Source organism: Marmota monax, unplaced genomic scaffold, assembly GCF_021218885.2.
Source record: "Marmota monax isolate L192 unplaced genomic scaffold, Marmota_monax_Labrador192_F-V1.1 WCK01_AAM20220418_F8-fsc00030, whole genome shotgun sequence".
NCBI lineage: Eukaryota > Metazoa > Chordata > Mammalia > Rodentia > Sciuridae > Marmota > Marmota monax.
In genome coordinates, this window is record NW_026691988.1 from 4,587,082 (window position 1) to 4,612,794 (window position 25,713).

Genomic DNA, 25,713 nt, shown 5'->3' on the forward strand with positions numbered 1-25,713 from the left:
ATAAGACTGTAGGGTAATGCATGCAACAGCATGTGTGCTTCTATTCATTAGTAAAGAAAGACCATGTTCAGCAGTCCTCGTGGGACTGTGCTGACCACCGGAATAGATGGTATTTGTATAAAATTTTCCTGATATCACCCACCCTGTTGACTAAAGCAACACAAAGTCTAAAAGTTCCAATCACTCACCAACAAGTTTTCTGTAGAGTCTTTTCATGGATAGAACTGAGTTTTACTGATGGGCAAAGTTGCTTCTATTTATTAGTGATGAAACTGTCCAAGATTCCCCCCAAAAAAACTTCAAGTCAACTGGTAATCCCAAAAGACGCAGAATGGAATTGCCACAGGCTATGTGGTTTACATCTCCAGTGTTGACGGTTCAGTGAGGACAGCACCAAAAGTGTAAGGGAAGTATGAATCTCTTGGAAACATAATCCCCATAAAATAAACCTACCCTAAAGACCTTTGAAATCAGCTTTATTTGTTTGCAAGGATACAATCTACTTAGTTACATAATATTTTGTTTGTTCTCATTTGAAGTCTCAGAGCTGTCATAGTAAACACTATCTTCACTACCAAACTGCTATAATAAGAACATTATAAAATACTATAAACTAAGAGAATTGTCTTTACAGTATTCAGATTAGTGCATTAAAACAACATTGATTAGAAAAGGCAAGTGAGTTAACTGGCAAACATCCAATTCCTTTTCCGATGAATAATGGTATAAAATGGAATTCAACATAAACAATAAATTTTAAGTTTTAGGTGATCAAAAACAACAACGGTGGGAAGTTACTTCCTAAAAGTAATTTTGACCCTAAAATACATATATAACCCTTATTCTATAGGATACAAGGAAAGGAGATAATTACCCACAAAACCAGAGAGCATTAAGAAAACTGAGTGGAATAACAAGTAGGAATCTTTAAAACAAATCAGAATAGATATTAGTAAGGATTTTCCATACCTTTCCTCCAAATTATGTCAGACATTTAGAGTAATTACACTTTCCCTAGTAGACATCAGACTTAAATAGGCAGGATGCGAAAACAATCTATCCTCAGTATTTTCACTAGGCAATCTACAGCAAATGCTTAATATATACACATCAGGTACATGAGAGATTCAAGGACATTATTCATTGATTTTATTCACAGAAACCAAGGGTCTTAAAAGAAATCCAACAGTAACAATGAAATTGAGAAATTGTGCTGTTGTGAACTAGAAAAACAATCCCATAAAATGATAGGTTAATTATGTAAATTCTCCAGAATTATTTCCTCTGCTGGCCCAAATCAAAATTAAATTTGAGATTTTTTTAATCAAAATATCATAAATCAAGTGCATTTTATACAGTGACAGATATGAACAGAGCACATATACCTTTAAATGTACTAATTCTAAAACTGAGTCAAATAGAGTAAATAAATTATAAATGCAAGGCATATACAATGTGGGCAGAAAACTAACAATTACTAAATCAAAAAGTATGGAAGTTTCACCAGCAATATTTAGAAAAAGTTTCAGTATTAGAAAATATCAGATTTAATCCAAAGGAGCCCCCTGCCAATAAAAATAAGTATGAGAACCATCCTTAATGCAAGAACTTTAAAATAATAATAAAAACATGATTACAGGATCTTCCTACATAATTTAGACAATGTAGTGCAATGGTGTGTTCCTTTTTAATTTTAGCTTGTCAATCTCCATATGATGACACCGATAATCAAAGCTCCAATGACAAGGATAAAAATGATGATGCACAGGGTTTTTCTGGATTTGCGCTGCAGGTGCAAAAACAAAAAACATGTTTACAGATTCAGTGGGGTGTCTCTATGGCAACTGAAGATAATTTGGTTCATTTCAAGAGTAAAATCAATAACAGTTTATTGACCTCAAATTTCTGGCTGTGTTTTGTTTCTCAAAAATCTCTACAACACATATGGTACTATTATTTCAAAAAATATTCTTGAATTAATGCTATAAGTCAGGGAGAAATTTTTAAATGTCAGTTATTTTTTCTGGGCACGTGGTTGGGCTTAAAAAAGATACAGAGTTAAGAGATAACAGGTTACCTATAAATTAAAACAAAGAACAGCTTAAAAGCTTATACATTTTTAAAAAAATTATATCAAATAGCTGCTCTAAAATATGAGTTCTCTGAATCAATCAGCAAGCATAAATGTTTGGCAATTTTTCCTATAGTAAATTTATTAGTTTGCAAAATTGTTCCCATTCTTTAATATTAATGGAAATTATATTCCAAATCTCAACACACAAATAAAACACTGAAGATCTAACAAAATTATAAGTTGTCATTCAAAATACAGAAGTTAAGAATTTTGTTCCATTCTTCGTTCCTGGCTCTGCTGTAGATTTCTGTATTTCTTTAATGGCTGCGCATCTCACACCAACATGCAGGAATCCTTTTTCTTACAAAGTAGGAAAATTTGTAAATGTACTTTGTGTCAATTAGCAGTACTATAACATTTACAAAACAATACATGTCAGACTCTGAAATTACCCTGACAAATATAAATTCTTTAAGTATTTCACATATTAAATATTCAATTGTGCCTTCTTCATATATTAAACACAATTTTCTGAAGTTTTGATATCAATCAGGCATAAATATTTCTCCCAGACTCTACTTGGTTACAGACCCATGTATCTCCTCGTCTCAGTCATGGTTCATTTGGTGCCCAGAGGTACTTCCCCTAATGTTGGGGAATGAAGTCCTTAGGTGATAAAGAGCATTTATCAACTTTCTTTATGCTCACAGTTCTATGTTTATGCTTCTAGCCAACCATTTAGAAGCACCAAGGTTTGCAGGGCATAAGTTTAATACCAGGCTTCCAAGTGGAATGATAGGAAAGCTAGCTCCTTTCTCAACACCTGAGCGGTCTAGCCAAGTGTTACCCCTTTGAGGCCTGTGGGAATGAAGCCTGGAGGCAGCTCTCAGAGTTGGAGTGCAGCCTGGGAAGACATGTGCCTTTCCCCCAGGGTGCATGTAGGCTTGACCTTCCACAAGGAAGAGGGAAAGTAAGGAGGAAAAATCCAAAAGCAAAACAAAACAACATAAATCTAGTCACTGATGAATCCTGTTATACACTGTTTCAGCAGTTATGCACTAACAGCTCCAAAAGACCCCTGGTATTTACAGATTACCCTGTGTTTACGTGATTCAACTATTCATGAGGGACATCTAAAGTCCACATCAGGAGATGCTGCTAAGCTACAGATCTGAATTATACACACAATGGTAAATCAGAGACACTGACAACAAATATGATTGGCTATCACTATTTTCCTCAGCAATCTACATACAGCTTCACTGTTCTTTCCATGTCACTTACGCAGTGATTTGTCCTGTGTAAAAATGGCAGTGACATGAAAGGCAACTGCTAAGTGAGAAAGGTTTAAAACAACGGAAAATGTCTAAGAACTTGAAAATATCTTAGGTATTTTATAAGAAAGTAACAAGATCTGAGAAAAATGATAATTATCATGACAAGAAAAAAAAAACTGGGCTCTAAAAGAGAAATTAAATGCTATTGTGCTATTTAGGGGTTGCCCCAAGCCTGGCATTATACTTGTTAAATATCAAAAGTTTAAGTATAATATGATACATTATTAGTTCATGGTCCTAATATTTGTATAGATGACACAACTTATATTTGACACATAAATATGGATTCTGATTCAATAAAGAAATACATTCATTCCTGGAGAAGGGCAGAATGTGGATAATATCTAATGATTAATAACACTCCAAGCTAATAAAATTATTATTAGGATCAGAAGCAATCTTTCTAGGACAAGCATCTCCACCATTAACCCAAATTGCCACTGACAACAAGAAAGAAAAGATAAAAGGGAAGAGTGAGAAATGGAGGGTTCTGGGTTGAAATGTCACAATGATCTCAGAGACGACCACTAGAAAGCTTGGAGCTGTCTACTGCCACAATCAGAACTCTTAACACTAAACTTTTAACACTACCCTTGGGGATCACAGTACCTCTGGTTCAACCCTGAGCATATCCAGGTGAAAACCAATTTTAAACTGCCTGGCATATTTCTAGCTTCATGAGATTTAAAATTTTAAATCCATGAGATTTAAAAATTAACATCTATAGTCACGTTAAACATGACTGATCTCTGTGTGTGTGATTCTCATATTCTCATTCTCTCTCTCTCTCTCTCCCTCTCTCCCTCCCTCCCTCTCTCTCTCTCTCTCTCTCTCTCTCTCTCTCTCTCTCTCCATTTCAAGTTATTAGAAAATCTATCACAGTTAACATTACCTGATAATTTGCTGCCCTTGACAGCTGCTGGCTCGCCTGCTGAACGTGTACCTCTGCACTTTCTACGTTGGCTTCTATGCTATCTTTAAAATAAAACACACACACACACACATAAAACTGTTAAAAACATACTGATGCTCCATTTTCATTCAAAATATGAATACATATGCTTATTCTTCAAAGGTGAATAGCAGTTTATCACAAAGTTGAACTTTTTAAGTTGGCTATAATTCTTTCCTATATTATTTCTCAGTTAGTCCAAGCAATACAAAAAAATTTGAACAAAAGAACCCTGATTGCCCTCATTTTAATACAACTCCAGTTCTAACTGGAAGGCCCCCAAAAGAACTATCACCCTGACCTTATCAAATCAGTGTCAGTAAAAAGGGCTTGTCTCAGTCTCAAGCTCCAATGCTTGTTCTATCTCAAGACCAGTATGCAAAGCGGGAGATCAAACCTCTTCTTCTTACTACTAAAGATTTTCATCACTTGGGGAAAAAGATAGTACCTTGACTTTCCAAAGAATATCATTTCCTTATAGAGCAACAACAACAAAAACGACCCAAATGCTAAAGTCTGGTCCCTAATATACATATATTTAGTTATCAAATTATCATGTTAGTCCTTAATGTTTTTCAGTTTCTTATTCCCTTATCTTTGTAAACCCAATCTACTTTAAAATTTGAAATCTACTTTCAGAGATTGAAAACTGTCATTTGCTCTGTAGCCATAATCAGCCCACCTCTGTGCTGATCCCAGCGGTCCCATCTCCCTATCCTACCCTTACTTTCCCCATACTACTTATCACCATTTACTTACTTTGCTTTTATGTTTTTTTAAACTGTCTCTTTCCCCCAAACATAAGAACCATAATGGCAGGGCTTTTTATCTGCTGTTTAATTTCAGTTGAATACTAAATGCCTAAATTTGTGCCTGGACATACGGCTCAATAAACATTCATTGGATGAATGACTAAATTGTGTTTTTTTTTTTTAATGTTATCCTGTGATTACAGAGGAGAGTAAGAATGAACAAATAATATTTATATTAAACTAATGGTGCAGTATTTCAATTGAACCAAATCCAGGAAAACATTAAATATATCTTTATACATAGGCACCATATTTCAAAATGTAAAAATTATCAGGATCCTGGATCAATGCTGATAATTACAACTTCAGTGAAGAAGTATTATATCTAAACTTACAAGGAATTTTGGTAACTTAAAAATGATTCTTTAAAAAAAAATCCTGGTATCTAAATAATCTACTGAAATGAATATACCAAAAGCTATTAGCATGAATGATCAGGCAAATGGCTGCCTATTCTCTATAGGCCAGAAGACAAGACAGCATGCACAATTACAAATGCCCTAAGTAGCCCTAAAGTTCCAAGGCATGATAAGAATTAACTTGAGATAAGTCTGAAAAGAGAGGCCTTGGAAATAAACTGGAATGATGTTACATGGTGCCTTCTATGGTCTCAGAAGCAGTAAGCCCTGATTAATTTGGGGCTTCTGAAATAAATGAAGCTGATCATTTCAACTACGGTCACAACAAGAGGTCTGTTTTGGATGAGGTCAAGGGTGACACTTTGTTGTAGAGGTTATGCTTTTGATTCCAGGGAACCCACGGAGAAAAAAAAATGTAAGCAGTTTTCTTTTGTGGAGAAAGTTACTACAGGTAAATTACATGTAACTTACTTACACCCACCCCATTATGTCTGCAAGAGTAGGGCTTACCTATCACGTCTCCCTGTTCATGAATCATCATTCCCAAATCTTTAAATATTTCATTAATATCCATAATATCAGCCTAAGATAAAAAGACATATATAATTATGTAATATATGAAATTTAGCTACCAATCTATAAAGGGAGGATTTTTTAAAAATATCCAAACCAATATTCAAACATAGGCAATAATGCACTTAGATTTAACATCAGGAAACATTGTACTGCAAGCAATCTCAACTAAAAAGACTGAACAACAGCTACTATGTCTCTAAAATAAGGTTACAACATTAAAAAATATGAAGTGAGGCAGGATGGAAATGAAGGATCTATAATAAAAGAAAGGCTGTGGATTTCAAAATACATTTTATGCAATCTGATATTTTTATTATCAAAGCAGTACCTGCTTTGAAGAGTAAATATTCTTATGATATATTTTTAGCAAAAATATATACCAATTAGACAATTTAAAAGAATAAAACTTTAAATTTAATATAAATTTAAAGCCTCACATTAATAAATTTAAATATGCAATGGATTAGTCAAGTTATAAATTTCACTTACAGGATAAAGAAGTAAATTTATTAGAAAATAAAGTTATAAATTTACTTATCTTCAATATATAACTATCAGTTTGCTCAATTTAGGAGTAAAGTTTAAATATTTTATTTAAGCAGGTGGGGCAATTTACATATTCATTATGGGTCTTAATTTTTCCATCTGTAAAATGGCAATGATAATGATATAGTTAACTAACTAGTTCAGAGAGCTTAATGAGGACTACTAAATAAGATAATGAACATGAAGAAATTATAATACAGGGACTAGCACAGAGGAGGCCCTCAACAGACTGTAGTTGTCTTGATGAAAGAAAACTTAAGTAAATGTTTCAATCTTGACCTTTCCCCAGCATTATCTAAGCACTCTGAGCATCAACTAAGACAATAATGCAGCAGCCCAACTCTGTGATATGAAGCTTACTTCAAGCTGCCTGATAGAAGACTCTCTCTCATGAATAAGGCGGAGGTCATCCTCTGTGATTTCTTCATCTTGCACTTGCACTGGAGGCTGTGTTTGGCTAATAAAAAGAAAATAATATATATATGAACTGACATTCAAAATAATGGGGCTTATTTTCTATTTAAGAAACACTAAATAGGATACCTCATTCCTCAAAGTCACAGCATTGCTCATTTTTAAAAGTGTTAAAAAAACAATAGCCATATTAACTCAAATTATACTCATTTTTCATTCTACTCATTATTTTATCTTATATGGTTTTAGATTTATTATTTTATTTTTGAAAGCTGTATTTGGCAACTGGGTTTCTTTTTAGTCGACTTAAACCTCATATAAAAGAAAAATCTATAACTAAATATTACATCAATAAATATTTATTTGGATAATTATTTTACATATTTTATAATAAATGCTTTATAAATACTTATTTGGAAATTTTTTTCAATTTACTGTTTTCAATTTATAAATAATGTAGGGTATTTGTGTTATCATATATTGAAAGCATTCTACTAGGAACTATAATGTATAAAATTTTAAAAATTATATTTTGATCTATAAACTGTTTTGTATTTTTTTTTTTTACCTTTCCCAGGATACAAGATTCCTTTCTTTTGAGCCGTCCTCAGGAAATGTGCCCTGCATAATTTAGTAATAGGTTGGATTAAGAAAGATCAAAGAAATCACAGACAAGGAAAAAACGTTTTCCCTTAAAATAATCTAAATTTATTTATGTATTTGGATTTTCTGGGTGTGTGTGTATGTGTGTGTGTGTGTAAGGAAGGAGAGAAAGAAAAGTTCTTGTTCTAATTTTCTAGGCCAACTGCTTCAAGTAGTAATGAAAGTTGGTAAGGAAGGAATTCATTAAATATTCTCAAAGGCAAAATAATAAATATTACTTGGTTAAAATTTAATATAATTGTGGAACCTATATTAAAGAATAACAAAACAACTTGTGATGGTTTCAATTAAAATTAGATTTTAAAATTAGACTAACTCAATATTCCACCTTAAATCATATTTTCATTTATTTTCTCCAGGATCATACTGGTTTTCAGTATTTCTACAGTACATTCGTTCTGTTCACCTCAATATTATTTTTAAATAATGCAGGAGTAAAGTGCTACCTACATTAGCATGTACACAGTGGGAAGCTTCAGATCAAGTCACTATGAAAACACTACCAGGATTCAACTCCTAATCTTTTTTGACAAAATATGTTTCTATAATTTTATATGATCTGTAATCTGTTGTTCCATGGCATGACAAAACAACCACAACAATACATAACCCAAAATCTTCTTAAAAATAGAGCAGAAAAGTCTGAAAATAAATATTCAAATGTAGATTTCCAAGATATTCACAGGTCTTTATGATATATAAAATCATGCTAATGCAGACTTTTATGGGACCCTTTCAGAGTATTTCTACCAGTAAGGAAAAATACTTACGGATACTCTGGAGCTGGCTCTTACTCGAGCCACAAACTCTTTCTCTCTTTCAGCAGCTTGTCTCTGGACTTTCTGAAAGTTTGTTAGTGATGTTGTAAATTCAGCCACTAATCGATCCTTTTGTATTTTCCTTTGACGCTGGAAGAAAGGGAGGAAAATGTGTACTAGAATCAAGCTGTGAAGTTCAACAGATTTTGCAATAGTTGTTTTACCAATGGCTGGCTCTTTACTTCATCATGAAATTTGCACTCTGCAATTACAGGGACTTACTGATTAACTCTCAATAACACTTTGACAGTATGTTCAAATAACATTTTGACAGAATATTCAAATCACAGTTCAAAGATCCTACAATGCATTTGACTACTTTCACATTAATACACAAATGTATCTTGATACCTATTTACTGAGGATGGTGGGCAGAGATTCAAACTCCTTAATGGCATTTACTGTAAGGCAAAATGCCCATTCTGTTGGATTTCTCACCTCAGATTTTCACAGCTGCTAAAACCTGGGTCTTTGAGGTTATTTTCAAGTAGTTTGTTTTTGGAAATAAAATCTTTTATTCTTACCTAAGTAATAGCTTAACTTCCATTAAAGGACATAAAAATGTGCCCCTAGGCGACCTCACATCTTGAACAAGTGTAGGAGATGCACAGAGTCAGTCTGAAGGCCTGGAAGCAATTACTCAGGAAGCACTTTCTGGGCACTTACTTAATTATGGGTCAGGGCTCCTACATTGCAATAATTTTTGCTTCATTAAACCACAAGATACTACCTGAGAAATTAAATACAGTTTTCTGTTCCATGAACTAATCTCTAATAAGTTATTTTTTGTCCCCTCATTTCCTTTCTAGCATCACAGTTCAAAGACCCTACAATCATTTTGACTTCTTTCACGTTCAACACATCAATGATGTGTCTTAAAGCCTGATACCTGTTCACTGGGAGTGGTGGGTAGAGATCCAAACTCTTTAATGTACTTGTCTGTTTCCTTGGCAAGTTGATTAGTATACTGCTGCTTCTGTTGCCTAAAGTGAGAAAGAAAACATGCATTACAGCCAAAGAACCCATATATTTTTTTAAGCTACAATTCTGCCACTTGAATCAATGCAGATGAACAGATTTAGAAAAGATCTCTTTTTACCAAGCATTTAAACTACTTGAAGTAGTTTTATAAACTGGTTTTAAATTTCCTCTATCAAAACAGAATTTTCTGATCCTATATTTTGGTAAACATTTAGCAAAAGTTCTTCATTTACACGTGACAATCAAGCTTGCAAAATAATATCAGTAGCCTTTTAGGAACACAAATGACTCCAGTGGGGAGGGAATTTGACAGAGAGATTGCTGGTTGTCTGGTCCTCTATGTTTGAGGTACTGAAAGTGTAGGAGACTTTACTCTGAGTCCTACACCTGGGAAGTTAGCTGTTGCCTTTGACTTATTTCCCACATCTTACATACACGGTGGTCTTTCTAATTCTTTATATGGACATTTATATCCTCTAAATACCTTAAAAAAGGAAAAATACGTAATAATAGTATAAATTTACTATTATTTAAACTTGATATGGAAAAAGTAATAGCATTTTCTTGTAAAGGGAACGGAACACAAGAAAAGAAGTAAATTATACTTGTGTTTGTATCTTCCTAGCTAGCTTATAAGGTACAATTTTTAACTTAAGAACTTTGACACTTAAAAAAATAAGCTGTATTAAGTTGATGCTTTATAAACATTAGTGCTCTCATATATAATGCCATGTATTTTAAACATGGACTGGCCACACTAAAGAGAGACTGAGAATATGTCTAAGTATAGATATCTGTATGGGATCAACAAGAATTATAACCTATTTATATCTCTACCAAATTTTGAATCTTGGGAATGGTATTATTGTCAAAGTTCCAAAAGGACACAATAATAATCATATCTATATACTCAGAATTTCAACAATTAACTCTTATCTTAATACTATAACTGTTAAGCATTGTGCAATTCCATTCTACTTTAATATGCAACTATTAGATTTGGAGCATTTTTACCATGCTGACAGCTATCCATTACAGAAAAATAAAATATAAATTATAGACAAGAGTAAATTTTTCAAGTTGCACTTCTTAAAAATATTAATTGCTATTACCTACCTTTGAATTTCTCCTTCTTTGTAATTTTCCTTCCGTGGGTACTGTTAGTTGGAGCTATCATTTATTACATATATGCTACATGAAATCTGTAGCTATAACAACATTGAGGACTTAGAGTCAGGTTCTGAATAATGTTGGGCAAATCATCAAATTCCCAAAAGCAAACTAGAAGTAGTTCTTTTAATCTATCTCATTCTAATTTTGTACAGTTCAGATGAGATGATATGTATAAACACTGTAAACTCTATAATATGTCACAGACAAATATTATTATTGTCCATAGAGCATATTAATTTACTGGAACATGTATTACGCAACTTAATTATAACTTTCATTTAATAGATGCTAACACTCTGAAATTCAGGGATATAGGTATAAACTTTTGGGGAGACAGTTCAAATAACTGGATATGTACCAGAACCAAGTAAAAATCTCGTCACTGCATGGACTGTTGACTGTGGGAAATAATCACATCAATTGAGGAGCTTAGAGGGTAATTTTTCAAAAGTTATGAAACCAACCTATTTTTAAAATGTAAGAAAAACTAACTAAAGAAATTTTGATTTGACAGAATAAGCCAGATCTCTAAAATAAAAACATATGCCTTTCTGGACAGGGAAAAAGAATACATGATAGCTTGGTCTGGGTAAGGCTGCAAAGACACCTTTTTAGTTTTATATTTTTTTCCCAGTAAACACATTCTACAAGAGCCATATAACAACAGAAATAGGTTTTCTTTTCATTTCTTTTCTTGTTTAATTAAATACTTACAGCTGTTGTCTCAATTCAGGTGAATCTTGAGGTGTTCCAAGTTGATTTAGGCTCCTCTGTATTTCCACAGCTATTATAATGAAAAATAAAAGTGTAATTTTTACAAATTATTTATTTATTATTACTTACAAATGTTAGGGCTACAGAAATAATCAGGTTAGAAGCAATTAGGTAATCTGGCAGTTTAAAAAGAAAAGGAAAGAGATAATGATATACAACACTGAGAAGAGAAGGAAAAAATCAGTGGTTTATTCAAATCTAATTAGTAACAAAAATGGATTAATTTTGAAAGAAAATTGAGTGGGAATGTAAAAATGTGCAACTGCATTTATTATCAAAAATTAATATTTCCCTACTCTATCAGGACAGCAAATAAATAAAATACTACATAGACTTTAACTTAACTTTACTGGCATAGACTTGTGAGGCTTGAAACTCATGAAGCAAGTAACTATGACAACTGCATATTTCATTATAATATAAAGTGAATGGATTATAGTTTGTAAATGAGGAAGGAATGACAAAATTAGAAAAAAAAATCACTTTTCAATTATTACATATTAACTGATTCAGGCAAGGATCATTAAAGGACACGAAGATCAGAAGATATTCATTCAACTTCAAATTATCAAAGACACAGATGACATTTAGAAGATAACCTCATCATAGATAAATCTGTTGTTTAAAACATGATCAAATTTAGCACCAAGAACAGGATGCACAGACATGGTCAACCTCCTGGCCTGACGCAGGAGAGAAGTCACAATATGACTTCAGTATTTTGCTTGCCAAAAGTTTTATCCTGAATCTAATAATGAAGAAGAGATCAGATCAATCTAGACTGTGGAATAATGTACAAGAAAACTGGCTGGACTTTCAAAAATGTCAATATCGCAAAAGAAGAAGAAAAAGACAAAGAAGGCAGTGAAGTGTTTTATTTTTACTGTGTTGCTGGCAATTGAACCCAGGGTCTCACACAGGCTAAGCAGGTGCTCTGTCATTGAGCTACATCCCCACTTCCAGAGGAGCTTTTTAAAATTAAAGAACTAAAAGAGTGAAACACCTAAAAGGAACTATATTTTTTTTTACTGGATTCTAAATTTTTTTAAAAAAGCATTAAAAAACAGTGTAGAAACTGGAAAAATCTGGATATATATATAGAGAGAGATATATTAAACAAAAGTTGAAAAATGTCAACAATTTTTGTTGAACCCAGGTGAACGGTTCATTGTACTATAATTTTCCCTTTCTCTAGGTTTAGATTATGTACATAATTTAAGACGAAAAATTAGGAGATTCATATTTTTGTTAGGCCCATACTTCATAAGCTTATGATCACTGCAATTAAAAAAAGGTTCTTTACAAATTCATATTTTTATGAATATTATACATAAAAAATGCCAAGAAGAAATAAGTTGAAAATTCATCTTAAATAACTTTCTCATTTCCAAGAACTAGAGAAGAACAATCCAAACCACCCACTGTTTTTATTTAAAATGAGTTTATTTATAAAGCCTAATGCTTTAAACAGTCATTATTTATTTATAGCATCAAGGCAATGATAAACTATTCCAAAATGCAGGATAACTTTTGTTCAATGAGTATGAGACAATAAACACTGCTTTCAAGTTAAAGTGGAAAATATAAATAATTAACAGGAACTGTATATAGCTACAGTTATTCAACATTCTGCTAGATTCAGAGGAATTTCTTCTTGCTTTTGGGGGGATCAAATTTGTTTTTGTGGGATGAGAAATTTTGTTTGTTGTGTTTAATGTGTGGCTGCTTATAATCAGTTACATATTTCCCTCTCAACCTTAACAGATTTTCCTGGGACTTACAGCTTTTATTTAAAAAGCAAAAAGATGTTGATAATACAAAGTGTGATATGGCTCTCTATACAACAGAGGCATATTTATCTCCATTCTAGAGGGTTTTTCTTCTATAAGAAAGTCACATTATGTAACCCTATTTCACATCATCTAGCAAAATAAATTTATAATGAATTATGAATTTAAATATTAAAAACTGAAAATAAATTACTACATGTAAATATAAATATGTACTTCTCATGTGATCTGATGTATGATCTTGGAGTTGGGAATACAATATTAACTGAACAAGATATAAAATAAAAACTATCAAGGTTCTGAAAAATTTGACCACATAAAATTTTAAAATGTTATGTGAAAAATATGCACATATATTACAAATATATATATTGTATAACCTGTGTGTGTATACATGGGAGAAAAATAACTGTAGACTGTGATGAAAATCTAATATAGAAAAAACTCCTACAACTGGTAATAGAAAAACAACTCCATTATAAAATGGACAAAAGTTATAATCTTATAGTTCATAAAAGGCAAATAAATATAAATTCCACTGATAATCAACTTTTCACCTACCAGATTGGTAAAAAATTAGGAAAAGAAATGAGTATGGCTGTTACTACAAAATCAAAAGCCTTAAAAACAAAAGTTAGAGACTAACAATCTAGTAGAAACCGACCAACCAAAGGAACTTCCATATTTATGAATAAATTCAATAGCAAAAAAAGATTAAAAAAATATCAATCTTGGAAAGAAAAAGATAACTGGAAAGACAAAAATAACTATAATGTATGGTATACAATTATTCAGGCTTTAAGAAGTAAGGAGAAAGAACTGCTTCTGGTAGGCGCAGTGGGAACCTAAATCCATTACAAGGTAACTTCCCCAGTTTCTCAACAGATACTCACCTGTCCCCAGTTCTCCCCCATACTCCCTGAGAAACAGTTCTTATAGGAAGCAAGAGACCACTGGGGTCCTTAGGGATTCCTCACTGTTATGATTTGGATTTGAAATGTCTTCAAAAGTTCATGTGGGCCTTTGGGAGGTCATTAGATCAGGAGGGCTCTGACCTCCTCAATGGATTAATCCACTACGGATTTATAAATAACCTTAGGGGCTATTGCGAGATGGCAGAAACCTCAGAAGGTGGGGCCTCATTGAAGGAAGGAGAACATGCCTTCAAAGGATACATTCTGTTCCCTGCTCTCTTCCTCCAACCCCTCTACTTGCTGACCACCATGAGGTGAGCAGCTCTTCTCTTCCATGTTCTTCTGCCATGTTGTACCACCCCACCTCACCATAGGCTTAAAACCAACTGGGCTAGGCAACCATGGACTGAAAGCTCTAAAACTGTGAACCCAACTAAGTGTTTTCTCCTTTGAAGTCCTTTATTTCAGGTATTTTGTCACAGTGATGCAAAGCTAATACACTCACTTGGACAAAACAGTAAATTAAGAGCAATACCTAATCCTAGGCAATTGCTCAGAAATGCCACTGCAAAGGAGTGAAGGAGCAAGGAGTGGTGATGTCTGCAGTTCCCATCTAAGTGGACTGTCTGGAGGATGCAGATGGCTAACAGCCAAAGCTAATTCAGAAGGTGACTCCGAGTGCAAGATGTGATCTGTTTACTGGTGATTAGGGTGCCTGCCATTCTTGAGGGGCAAGATGATTATGTCCCTTCCACTTTAGAGGAGGCAGAATTTTTTACTCACTGAAATAGTGCTACTCTTTTTTTAAAAAAAATAATTTTATTTTATTTAGTTATTTGTTGAGAGCCACAGCTGAAGGGGCCCCAGCAAACTTCCAGCTGCCGGCTGATGATTGGCTCACAGCGGCCCCAGCAACATCTAGCTGATTGGCTCCTCTGCGGTGATGCTCATTGGGCTGTTTCCCTGCCCTTTCAGACCACGGAGCTGCTCATTGGGGGACTTTTTTGGCTCCGCCCACGTGACCCAGCCAATCGGCCTCAAGAGCAGGAGGATTGTGGGAGGTGGAGAGAAGCTGGTGTGGGAGAGAGAGGCTTGTGGAAAGCCGGTGGTGGCAGTTGAGGCTCTGAGGGTTTTTCCTGAGAGGCTGTTTTGTTTGGCGTGTGTGGTTCTAAAAATAAAGTTAGTTTCTTTTGACAAGTGGCTCCTGATTGTGCCCAGCCAGACTGCGGCAGTTATTATTATTATTTTTATGACGTGTTAAGGATCGAATTCTCACACATGCGGGCAAGTACTCTACCACTGAGCCACAACCCAGACCTTCTCTGGGTTTTTGTAATGCTTATTCTACCCTTCCCCCACACTTCTACCATTCCTAATTCCACGAATTAATCCCAATAATGACGTCCCATACATGAGTGCTTCAGATCAAGAAATTACAGAGAAAAAAAATAATGGATGTTTTAAGGACAAAGGGATTCACTGATCTCCATTATCTAGAAGTTGCTGGACTTCTAGAAGTGTTTGATAGTCCATGAAGACTCAATTATAATGCCTCCCAGGGGACAAAAATCTTGTGAAGCTAATGTGCTACACTACAGGATCTTTATATTCTCAAAGAACCATTCTAAGGTGCGACTTCACAAATAACCATAAAAAAGCTTAGACTTGAGAACTAAAGGGTGACAGTAGAGCAAAATGCTTCACAATTCCACCTAATTACCCATTTGTAATTTTCTTCCATACCTCAAGGTGACTTGGAGACAACACTCATGGGAATGTAGTTATGGCCCCAGTGAAGCAGAAGCTAAGACTCCATCTGGCCATTTAAGGTCAAGGTAGTATAATGTCAACTGAAGTCATTATGAAGAGGAAATAAGGGTATGTCCGTACAAAAATAAGAGCGGGGGATGTAAACCTCAGGAGATGGAAAGGGGGGAACCTGATAATACTGCCATTTTCAATCATAACCATCAGAACCACAGAGCATGTGAACGGGAGCAATAGGAACCCAAGACTGAATGTGTGATTTATCCCAAACAGCTGAAGTGCTGAATAAAGACAAAAGGAGCACGGAATAATTACTATAGGAGAAACTAGTAATAAATACTGCACTGCAGCCTGTGACTGTTTTCTTTCTTGCCTCACAATGTATATATTTAGATATCTTAACTGTGTCGACTTCCCTATCCATTTCCTCTACTGTTTCATATGGGTTGTGTTGTTAGTGGCTGCAATGACTTGGGGTTTAGCCCACACGCTAAGGAATACTGCAATTCAATCTGAAAGAAGATAATAGATGGATTAAAAAAATGCCCATTAGGCTTTGTACTAGACAAACTGAATATTCTTTAGTTTGACCCCCCCCCCTTTTTTTTTGAAAGAGGAGAGGAATTCTGGTTGTATGACAGAGTATTAGCATGTTAGCAAGGTTTTTTTTTTTTTTTAAGCTTAAGAATGAAAAAGAAGAAACATGTTCATTGTAGGACACAAAAAGAGATAAACTATAAAAGCAATCTATTTTTGGTCACATTAATACCCCAAATTTCTATAAAATTGGGATCTTGTTGGTTATTATGACCAATAAAATGTAATATCACAGACCAGTCTTTGGAAGGGAAAAAACTGGTTGTTAAAGTAACAAACCTGTTTTAAGAGAGTCTCTGAGCTTTGTATGCCTTCAGTGCAAGTAATTCAGGTGATTAATAAAGACAGTAGTAGTAACTATCACAAAAACAAAATACTAGACTCATATACAAACTAGTTAGTGAGCAAAAGTTGGATTTACTCAGTATTATTTAGGTTCTATGGATATTGATATTCCTTACAAATAAAACGCTTTGGCTAACAACCTCATTTTTCACTCAAACAACTGTTTAAATAATATGATGCCTCATAAAATAAAGACTCTTAGGAATGCAACCATTACATTATTGCCTAAGACGATGCATCTACTGAATGAGTGCTAGGTACTTCTCATGAATGCAAACAGAAGACAAGACCCTACACTCAGGTAGTATCTCATCTATAAAAGGAAAGAAAAAAAGTCACAAAATCATATCCAAAGAGAAGGTAGTAACAATAAATAAAATGAATGTTATAAAAATGCCCCAAACACAAAAGAACCTCTAATATGGGTTTCCAAACAGAGTATAACTTGCAAAGCTTAAATGGAGGTTGTACTTGCATTGAGTTTTGAAGATATCTAAATATATCTTAAGATATCCAAATATATCTTAAATGGAGGTTGTACTTGCATTGAGTTTAGAAACAGAACACTTCAGTTTGGAAATTCAAACGTTTTTACCATACTGAGATATAAAGAGATTACCTATTAGTCTCCACAACTAACAGTTAAACTCCTTAAAGGCAAGTACTATATTTTATTTATTTTTATGTCTTCAGAATTTACCATACTGTTGATTCTCAAAGATTATTTTTATAACATTACCATAGTAGAACACTGGAAAGATTAAACTTAATGTAAGAAATGGCATGTATTGGTCTATACCCAAAGGACTTAAAATCAGCATACTACAGTGACACAGCCACATCAATGTTTTTAGCAGCTCAAATCATAATACCTATACTATGAACAGATAAACAGATAGAAAAAATGTGGTGTGTGTGTGTGTGTGTGTGTGCATGTGTGTATGTGTGTGGCCAAGCAGTGTATTACAGCATCCTCTGTGCAGTTGAAACAAATCAATAAATAAATGTCTTCCCTTTCTTTAGGTATTATAAAACAGAAAGATTCCAGAGACATCATTTTACATACACACACACACACACAAAAAAAAAAACCCAAAACAGAATATGACTCACCCTTAAAGAAGAATGAAATCATGGCATCTGCCAGTAATGGATGGAGCAAGAGAATATCTTGCTAAGTGAAGTAAGCCAATCCTCAGAAGCCAAAGGTCAAATGTTTTCTCTGATGTGCTGATGCTAACTTACAATAAGGGGTGGGGCATTAGGGAAGAATAAAGGTGCTTAGGATTAGGCAGAAGGGAGTGAAAGGAGGGGAGAGGGTATGTGGGTAGAAAGGATAGTAGAATGAACTGAACACTATTACCCTATGTACATATATGACGACATGACTGGTGTGAATCTACATCATGTACAACCAAAAAAAGGAGAAGTTATACTCCATTTGTGTATGAGGTGTCAAAATGCATTCTACTATCATGTATAACAATAAGAATACATTTTAAAAAGGGAAATGACATGTATTTCTAAAACACAAAGCATAAATAAGAGATGAATTCCAAAAAATAACTATGTGCACTTGTTATTCACTCAAGGTTTACTGGGTGTCTGCTATGTGGCAGGAACAATGGGAGGTTTTTTGACAAGAACATTAATTTGGCAGTGTTCTTTGCTTGAATAGGTCTACACTTAAGGAACAACTAAAGGCTTTGTTTGATCAGCTGATAAAGGCCCTATGGAAATATAAAGGTGAAATCACCAAATCAAATTTGAGAAAAAATATCATATGGCATTAGTTTAATCCTATTTTACAAAGAAATTGGAAGCATACTCCAATTTCTTGATATATTCAAGAAACTGTAGCTTTGTAGGAGAACTGGGATTAGAATGTAGACCTTTTGATTTTCAAAACAATATTTTTCAATGTGCTGAAAGAACAGAGAATAAAAGACTTTTAAGAGATTATTTAATAATCCAGGTATGTGATAGTTGCCAAAGCAAAGAAAAAACTAAGTGTGTCTCACTTTAAAAAGTCATCTAAAGGAACTGGGCTTAGATTTTCAGAGTATTAACAGTGCTACAAGTAAGTTTCATGCCAAGCAGTGGCGCACAGCATCCTTCTATCCAGCTGAAACAAATCAATAGATAAATGTCTTCCCTTTCTTCAGGTTTTATAAAACTTAAAGATTCCAGAGACATCATTCTACATAGGACTAACATTACCCTCCTATACGAGGGTCAGCAAATTACGGACCCTGATGAGCCAGCAACCTAGTTTTGTACAGTCCTCCAAGCTAAGAATGGGTATTTTATTTAGGGAGTTAACAAAAACCCAAATCAATACCACTAACAAAATGAAGACTATGCAAGAGACCATATGTCTAAAAATATAAAATATTTAGTAATTAACCCTTCACAGAAAAAACTGGCTGCTCCCTGTCCTGAATTATTAAAAATCACTAAACTTTATATTTATGAACTAGACTCAATATGTTAAATGTACTAAGTACTCATTGTATTATTAGCACTGTCTGCTAAAATATTTATCAAGCTGCAAAATTTCCACTTAACATGCACATATACTGAGTTGAATCTCCGTAATTTTCAACTTAGATACAGAATCAGTTACTTTTTCATTAAGTCGAGTATTTTTGTAGAGTACTTGCTGTATTACCACTCCATTATTTCATTATTCTCCAGGTTCTGGAAGAGTAAGAATAGTAGGATAAATGTTTCAAAGGCTATTTTCTCATATCCCAGTTGACAATGGTAAAATGTCTGAGAAAAAAGAGCTGAGAAAAAGGAAGACAAGAGGTTTCTAGGCAGATGACAAGCAGGATGGTGATCTAGAAAACTAATAATCCTCCTAGTTTCTCCCAAAGTCTGGTCTTTATGGTTCTGTTGTATTATCTTACCTGGGGTGTTACATATGAGTTTTAGGATAGTTATATTCTACTAATGTGCAGACTTAAATTCAGTTAAAGAGAAAAATTCACTAAATAGGAAAATAAAGGAATAAATCTAAAATTATAAAAGGAACTATTAATTTTATCTCTATGAAGTAATCAGATTCTTGAAGAAAAAATTATCTAATTCACAGAGATAAGATTAAATCAAGATATATCTTTATGAGACTACAATGAACAAATCATTTTTGCACTTTCTACAGTTTTGAACCCATTCTCACCATTACTCACTTTCAGAGAGGAAACTTAAAGAATATATTACATTTTTCAAAACAGAAAGATTAAAAAAAAAAAAAAACTACTTTTGAGGCATGCTAAAAAGGTATTACTGCTTCCTCCAAAATGAAACAGTTCCATTTCTGGCTCTTCAGCAGCAGCAGGGAAAATCCATTCAGTTCCACGTGGGTCTGCCGCCATCTAGTGGAGTAGTGATTTCTAGCTGTCAGGTATAACAACACTCCTGTAATCCCAGTGGTGTGGGAGGCTGAGGCAAAAGGATCACAAATTCAAAGCCAGCCTTTTAGCAATTTAGCAAGGCCCTAAGCAATTTAGTGAGACCCTGACTCAAAATTTTAAAAAATGAAATAAAAATAAAAAGGACTGTGGCTGAGTGGTTAAGCACCCTGAGCTCAATCACTGGTTAAAAAAATAAAGCTTTCTAGCAAAGAATGTATGTGTATATGTGTGTGTGTGTGTGTGTGTGTGTGCAGGTTTTACAAACACACACATATATTTACACATACATGATTACTATAATGCAGTTACATATAGTGAATGTCATAAGAAACAAACTCATATCTTTGTTTAGGTTCAAATCTTCCTTGATTTACCAAAAATTCTCCGCATCAGAGTTTGAGTATTAAACAAAGTGATATATGTGAATATATACATTCTGGAAACAGTATAGATCTCTATAAGAATGAAACAAGCTATTACTGGTAAATTTAGAGTTAGAATTCAGGTTCATTAAAAAGCAAAAGGTGTAGAGGAAAATACATTATTTGAAAATATCAATGAGTTGAAAATAAATCAATTATCAACACAAAAAAGTCAATTATTAACAACAACAAAACAAATGAACTTCATTCACTTATTTCATGTATCAAGAAAAACTAAGAAAAGTAAAGTTCTCAAAAGCAGTTCACAAGTGAAAACACTTTCTAGAAGATCTGAAAGGCAGCTACTAAAATAATTGTGGCTTTTTTTAATGAGCTATCTCCTGCTCTGTCTTGTGACCAGTACAGGAAGAAGCTTATCTTGCTAGTGGGTAAAAGCAATGATGCAAATTGTGAAGACAGATCCTCTAAAGTGTGAGTCTAGGGTGGAGAAGCTCACTGGGGAGCCTCTGCCTCCAGGGACCCAAGTCCCAGTTTATTGTGCTTTCACTCCCAGCTCAGAATCCCTACAGGTAAATTCAACTTCTGCAAAGCAATATTGAATTTAGAATGTGCTTTATTTTAAGTTTTTCATTGGTTTTCTTCCCAGATACTTCTAAGGCAGAAAAGTACACGTCAACAAAATGTAAACTTGGGCAGCTCAACACTATTGTAGATTAAATAGTTAAATCTGAAGATATGATTCTTAACAATAAAGTGGGGTTACCTGAAAACTGTGTGTAAATAATAATCTGGGATTTCTGGTGGCCTGAACATTACAACCTGTCTCTCTTAGCAAAGATATTCTTTGCTCACATTTTATCACACAGACCTGCTCAGTCCACCTGTTCTGAGGTAGACTGGAACAGCCTCTGCAGAGTGTAACTGTGTTAGGAGCAAACAGGCAGGGACATGGCGATGGTGAAGTACCTTGCAGTTCTGCACTCCTCCTGGTGCCTCCTATGGCTCAGGACATCTAAGAGCTTCCTTTTCATCACCCAAAATTATGGCCCCAAAATTCTGCTATCAAAGCAGCTGAGGATTAGCCATGTCACAAGTGCCTCGGTATATATGGCAATGATTCTCAAACCCTTACCTCATTCCCAATTTCTGATCAGTTCTCACTGCCAAGATATTACTATCTAGATGTATCTAAAACACTGAATATATCTGCTTCCATAGGAACAGGGCAGAAGCTTGTTTCTGACGCTATCCCCATCTTCCCTCTGCAAACAATACAGAACAGAGGGGGCTGGCTGGAGAACAGTCATGAAAACTACATTTTTATAGAAATTAGAAAAATATCCCCAATGTGGGGATATAAATATGGCCAAAAGGAACAGAAAAGAGCAGATCCTGAGCAAGAAGCCTGGTGGTTAGGCAGAGAGTAATGGGAGTTGCAGAGGGAAGGAGGTGAGAGACAGAACTACATACGGTCACCAGCATTCACTATAGATTGAGCATCCCTCATCTGAAAATCCAAAATCTGAAATGTTCCAAATTCTAAAACTTTTTGAGTGGCAACAAGATGCTACAAGTGCTGGGGATCAAACTCAGGGCCTTGTGGGTGCTAGGCCAGCAGTCTACCACTGAGTTACACCCCCAGCCCATGCACAAAATTATTAAAAATATTATATAAAGTTACATGAAGGCTACGTGTTCAAGGGGATCTATGAAACATAAATGATGTTTATGTTTGACTTGGGCCTCATCCCCAAGGTATTTCTTTAAGAGTAAACAGATATACTAAAATGCAAAGTCTGACATCTGAAACACTTGCTGGTGCCAAGCATTTTGGATAAGGAGCACTCAACTTTTAGCAGAGAGAAGATCTCACCCTGAGGGGGAACTGAGGAGGAGTGGGCAGTCTGCCAGGGCAGGTGAAAAGAGGTCAACAAACTGCTGACGTGACCTTTCTCTAAAAGGAGGGCAAGGCCTTGCAAAGAGGTGGCTGTGCGTTCTGAGACTCATGACGTGATGGAGTGACATTAGGACTGGAGGGGGAAGCCTCCTACACCAGGTGAGGTTCTGAGAAGCAGAGGAGGAGAGAATCAAGTCCCTGAGGACAGTACAGAAAGAGGCCTGAGCAGGGAAAGGAGACACTCTCCTGCCAGAGTCACAGGAACCTCCTGCCAGGAAAATCAAACTCATTCCATTTGAATAAAAAAGAGGAATAACAACCTCACAAAAGATCACTTTAAAGTGTGGAAGAAGTGGTAAAACTCCTACAGGATACACAGCAGAAGCAAGGCTGCCACAAAGTGGATAAACTAAAACACACAATCCAAAACACCCACAAAATTTTTTCCTTTAAAAAAAAAAAACAAAAAAATTGACACAATTGAAGTTTTAAAGGATGATCACAAAAGAGCTCCTAGAGGACATGGACAGATAATAGGCACGGGTGAAGCAGAAATTAGAAGAGCTCAGGAAAGAAAAAGAAAAGTGAATTCGGACATGAAGACCAAATGACGAGGAGCACAAGACAGACGGACACACTGAAAGCACCAGACCCTCTACACCTTCTAGGGCAGCTGTGGTCATTTTGGTTTCCTGGCCTTGGCCCTCACCCTGGAGACCACAGCTCTGGCCCACTGTCATTCGTTCCACTGCCTCTCTTAAGTTCTTGGGGCTGAATGCTTCAACTGTCCTGGTCTAGTTCTTTGCTCACTTCTCCCCAGAACTCTCTGTCTCCCTCAGTCACAGGCTCCCAGGATACTGTCTCATCACCAACAGCTATACCTCTTCCACAATCCTGATTTCATGTGGGTCACTTACAAATTATCATCCCATGTATGCCCAGATCATTAACAAGGACACACGGTCCACCAAGCTACCATACATTGGTCCTGCCTCTTGTCCTCACTTCCCATGTCTCCACGGGCTTTCTGACTAAACTAAAATTCTGCAGTCTGCCACCATATCTGTTCTGGCCCCTCTCCCTCTTTCCTGGCTACTGACAAATCTAAAACTGCGCCTCTCTTCTCATACACCATCATCCTCAGCTCCAATTCTTATTCCATCCAAGTTAAAAGTGTAAGTCCTGCAAGGCCCTACCCAACCGGACCCAGGCTCCTACTCTCCCACCCCACCATTCCTCTAGTGCAGCTGGTGAACTTCCACTAAGGGCCCTTGTACATGCTCTTCCCGTGTAAAAATGTTCTTCCCTCAAATTCTGCAGGACCCATTCCCTATTTCCTTCCAATATCTGTTCCACTTTCAACTCCTCAGTAAAGCCTGACTCCCCAGATATCTTCTTAATAAACACAGTCCCCTCTACCAGAGCAATACAGTTTGGTCTTTGCTGTGTTTCATAATACTTAATATCCTCTAATATATTATATAATTGACTTATTTATTTTATGTCTGTCTTCCTTCACTAAAGTCTCACTCCATGAAGACAGGTATTTCTGCTTATCCTATTCACTGATATTGCTAGTATCCAGACTGCTTGGCTCATCATAGGTACTTCATAAATACTTATGAAATGAATGAATGAACATAAATGCATAAATAATCCCTGGGGCATAATAAGATATAATTTAAAATCCTAATGCTATGTCAATCAGACTGTCCTGAGTTCAAGTATTAGCGTTCCCACAGTTGTATGAACTTGAGCCAATGACTTAACTGCTCCAAACCTAATATATTGTTTTTTTAAATCTCACCAGATACTGGAAGATAACAATGTACCAAAAAAAAAAAAAAAAAAGACACATAATACCTGATATAAGGCATAGAGTGAATAGTTAATAAAAGAGCAGATTGGGTGTAGTGGCACACACCTATAATCCCAGAGGCTCAGGAGGCTGAGGCAGGAGGATTGGTAGTTCAAAGCCAGCCTCAGTAACTTATCGAGGCCCTAGGCAACCTAGTGAGACGGTGTCTGTACATAAAATATAAAAAGGTCTGGGGATGTGGCTCAGTGGTTAAGTGCCCCTGGGTTCAATCCCTGGGACACAAATAAATAAGCATTAAAAAATACTAGTTTAGATGCCTTCTAGAAAGAGACTTAAATAAAGCAGGGAGTATAGGTATTACAATACAACAAGTTCACCAATGTATCTGGACCCCCTGTCTGTCTTTCTACCCACACCTGAAGGAGGGCAGTGCTCTGAGCGCTTACATTAAATAGGTATAAGCTTGACTTTGCTGAAGGCTTCTAGACTGTGAACTAGAAGTGGATCTCAGCAATGACTGTGCACATTATCTTTGACTTCATATGTGCTGATGAACAAGACTCAGTATTATTCCTATGTTATTCCATTGATGATTCCTTCAAATAATGATAATGGTATGTCACCAGAACAAGAAGGAAGACTGGGAAAATAAATGCATCTGGACTCACAGGACAGTATTTTGTAGCACATCTGGGTTCTTCCAAATCAGCTAATAAGCAGAACAATTAACCAACTGCCTTAAGAAAAACCCTGTTTGCAATAGTACAAAAGGCAATTAATTATTCCTTAATAAAAATATTGCTTAGGGATTAGTAAAAACATAAGAGAATTAAGGAAATGAGGACAAAAATTGTCATTTCAGGAAATCAAAACTAACTAGCTGTGCCTAACTTCTGCAGTCTGACTCTTGCACAGTGCCAAGCCAACCACAAATACAAGGGGGTAGGCTTACAGGGCAGCTGAATGGCCATTACACAACTGACCACAAAATGTATTTTAATAAACAAAAAGCAGTCCCATAATACAACTGCTGAGCATAGATTATATTTATGGTGATAAAAACTAATAATTATTGTAATAACTTAAAAATAAATGTAACGAAAAATATACATACAAAGATTTCTGTCATACAATGAGCATTACACTTTATCTATGTAGAACTAAGAGGTTCATTTGTGGGGAAGGCTCAACTTTTAAACACACAGTCTTAGCATAAAATGTCCATTAACGAAGGACTGGTTGCATGATGTCTGGTGTATCTATATAATGAAAAACATGCAGTCGACATGGAGGGGGAAAAAAC

The 25,713-nt window shown here is 35.1% G+C and overlaps 1 protein-coding gene across 2 annotated transcripts in view; it reads right to left on the reverse strand.

Moving 5' to 3' along the window:
* Window positions 1-459: 459 nt before the first annotated feature.
* The window catches only part of Stx7 (syntaxin 7), a 42,170-nt gene continuing 16,916 nt past the window's right edge, over window positions 460-25,713 (reverse strand). The window contains exons 3-10 of one of the 2 annotated variants that reach the window (XM_046449664.2): window positions 11,420-11,489; window positions 9,441-9,534; window positions 8,504-8,641; window positions 7,639-7,691; window positions 7,017-7,113; window positions 6,045-6,117; window positions 4,304-4,386; window positions 460-1,786 (exon numbers count right to left, since the gene is read on the reverse strand). In XM_046449664.2, the coding sequence (XP_046305620.1) occupies window positions 1,694-1,786; window positions 4,304-4,386; window positions 6,045-6,117; window positions 7,017-7,113; window positions 7,639-7,691; window positions 8,504-8,641; window positions 9,441-9,534; window positions 11,420-11,489 (701 nt within the window). In that variant the 3' untranslated portion in view covers window positions 460-1,693. The other variant, XM_046449672.2, reaches the window with a different exon arrangement.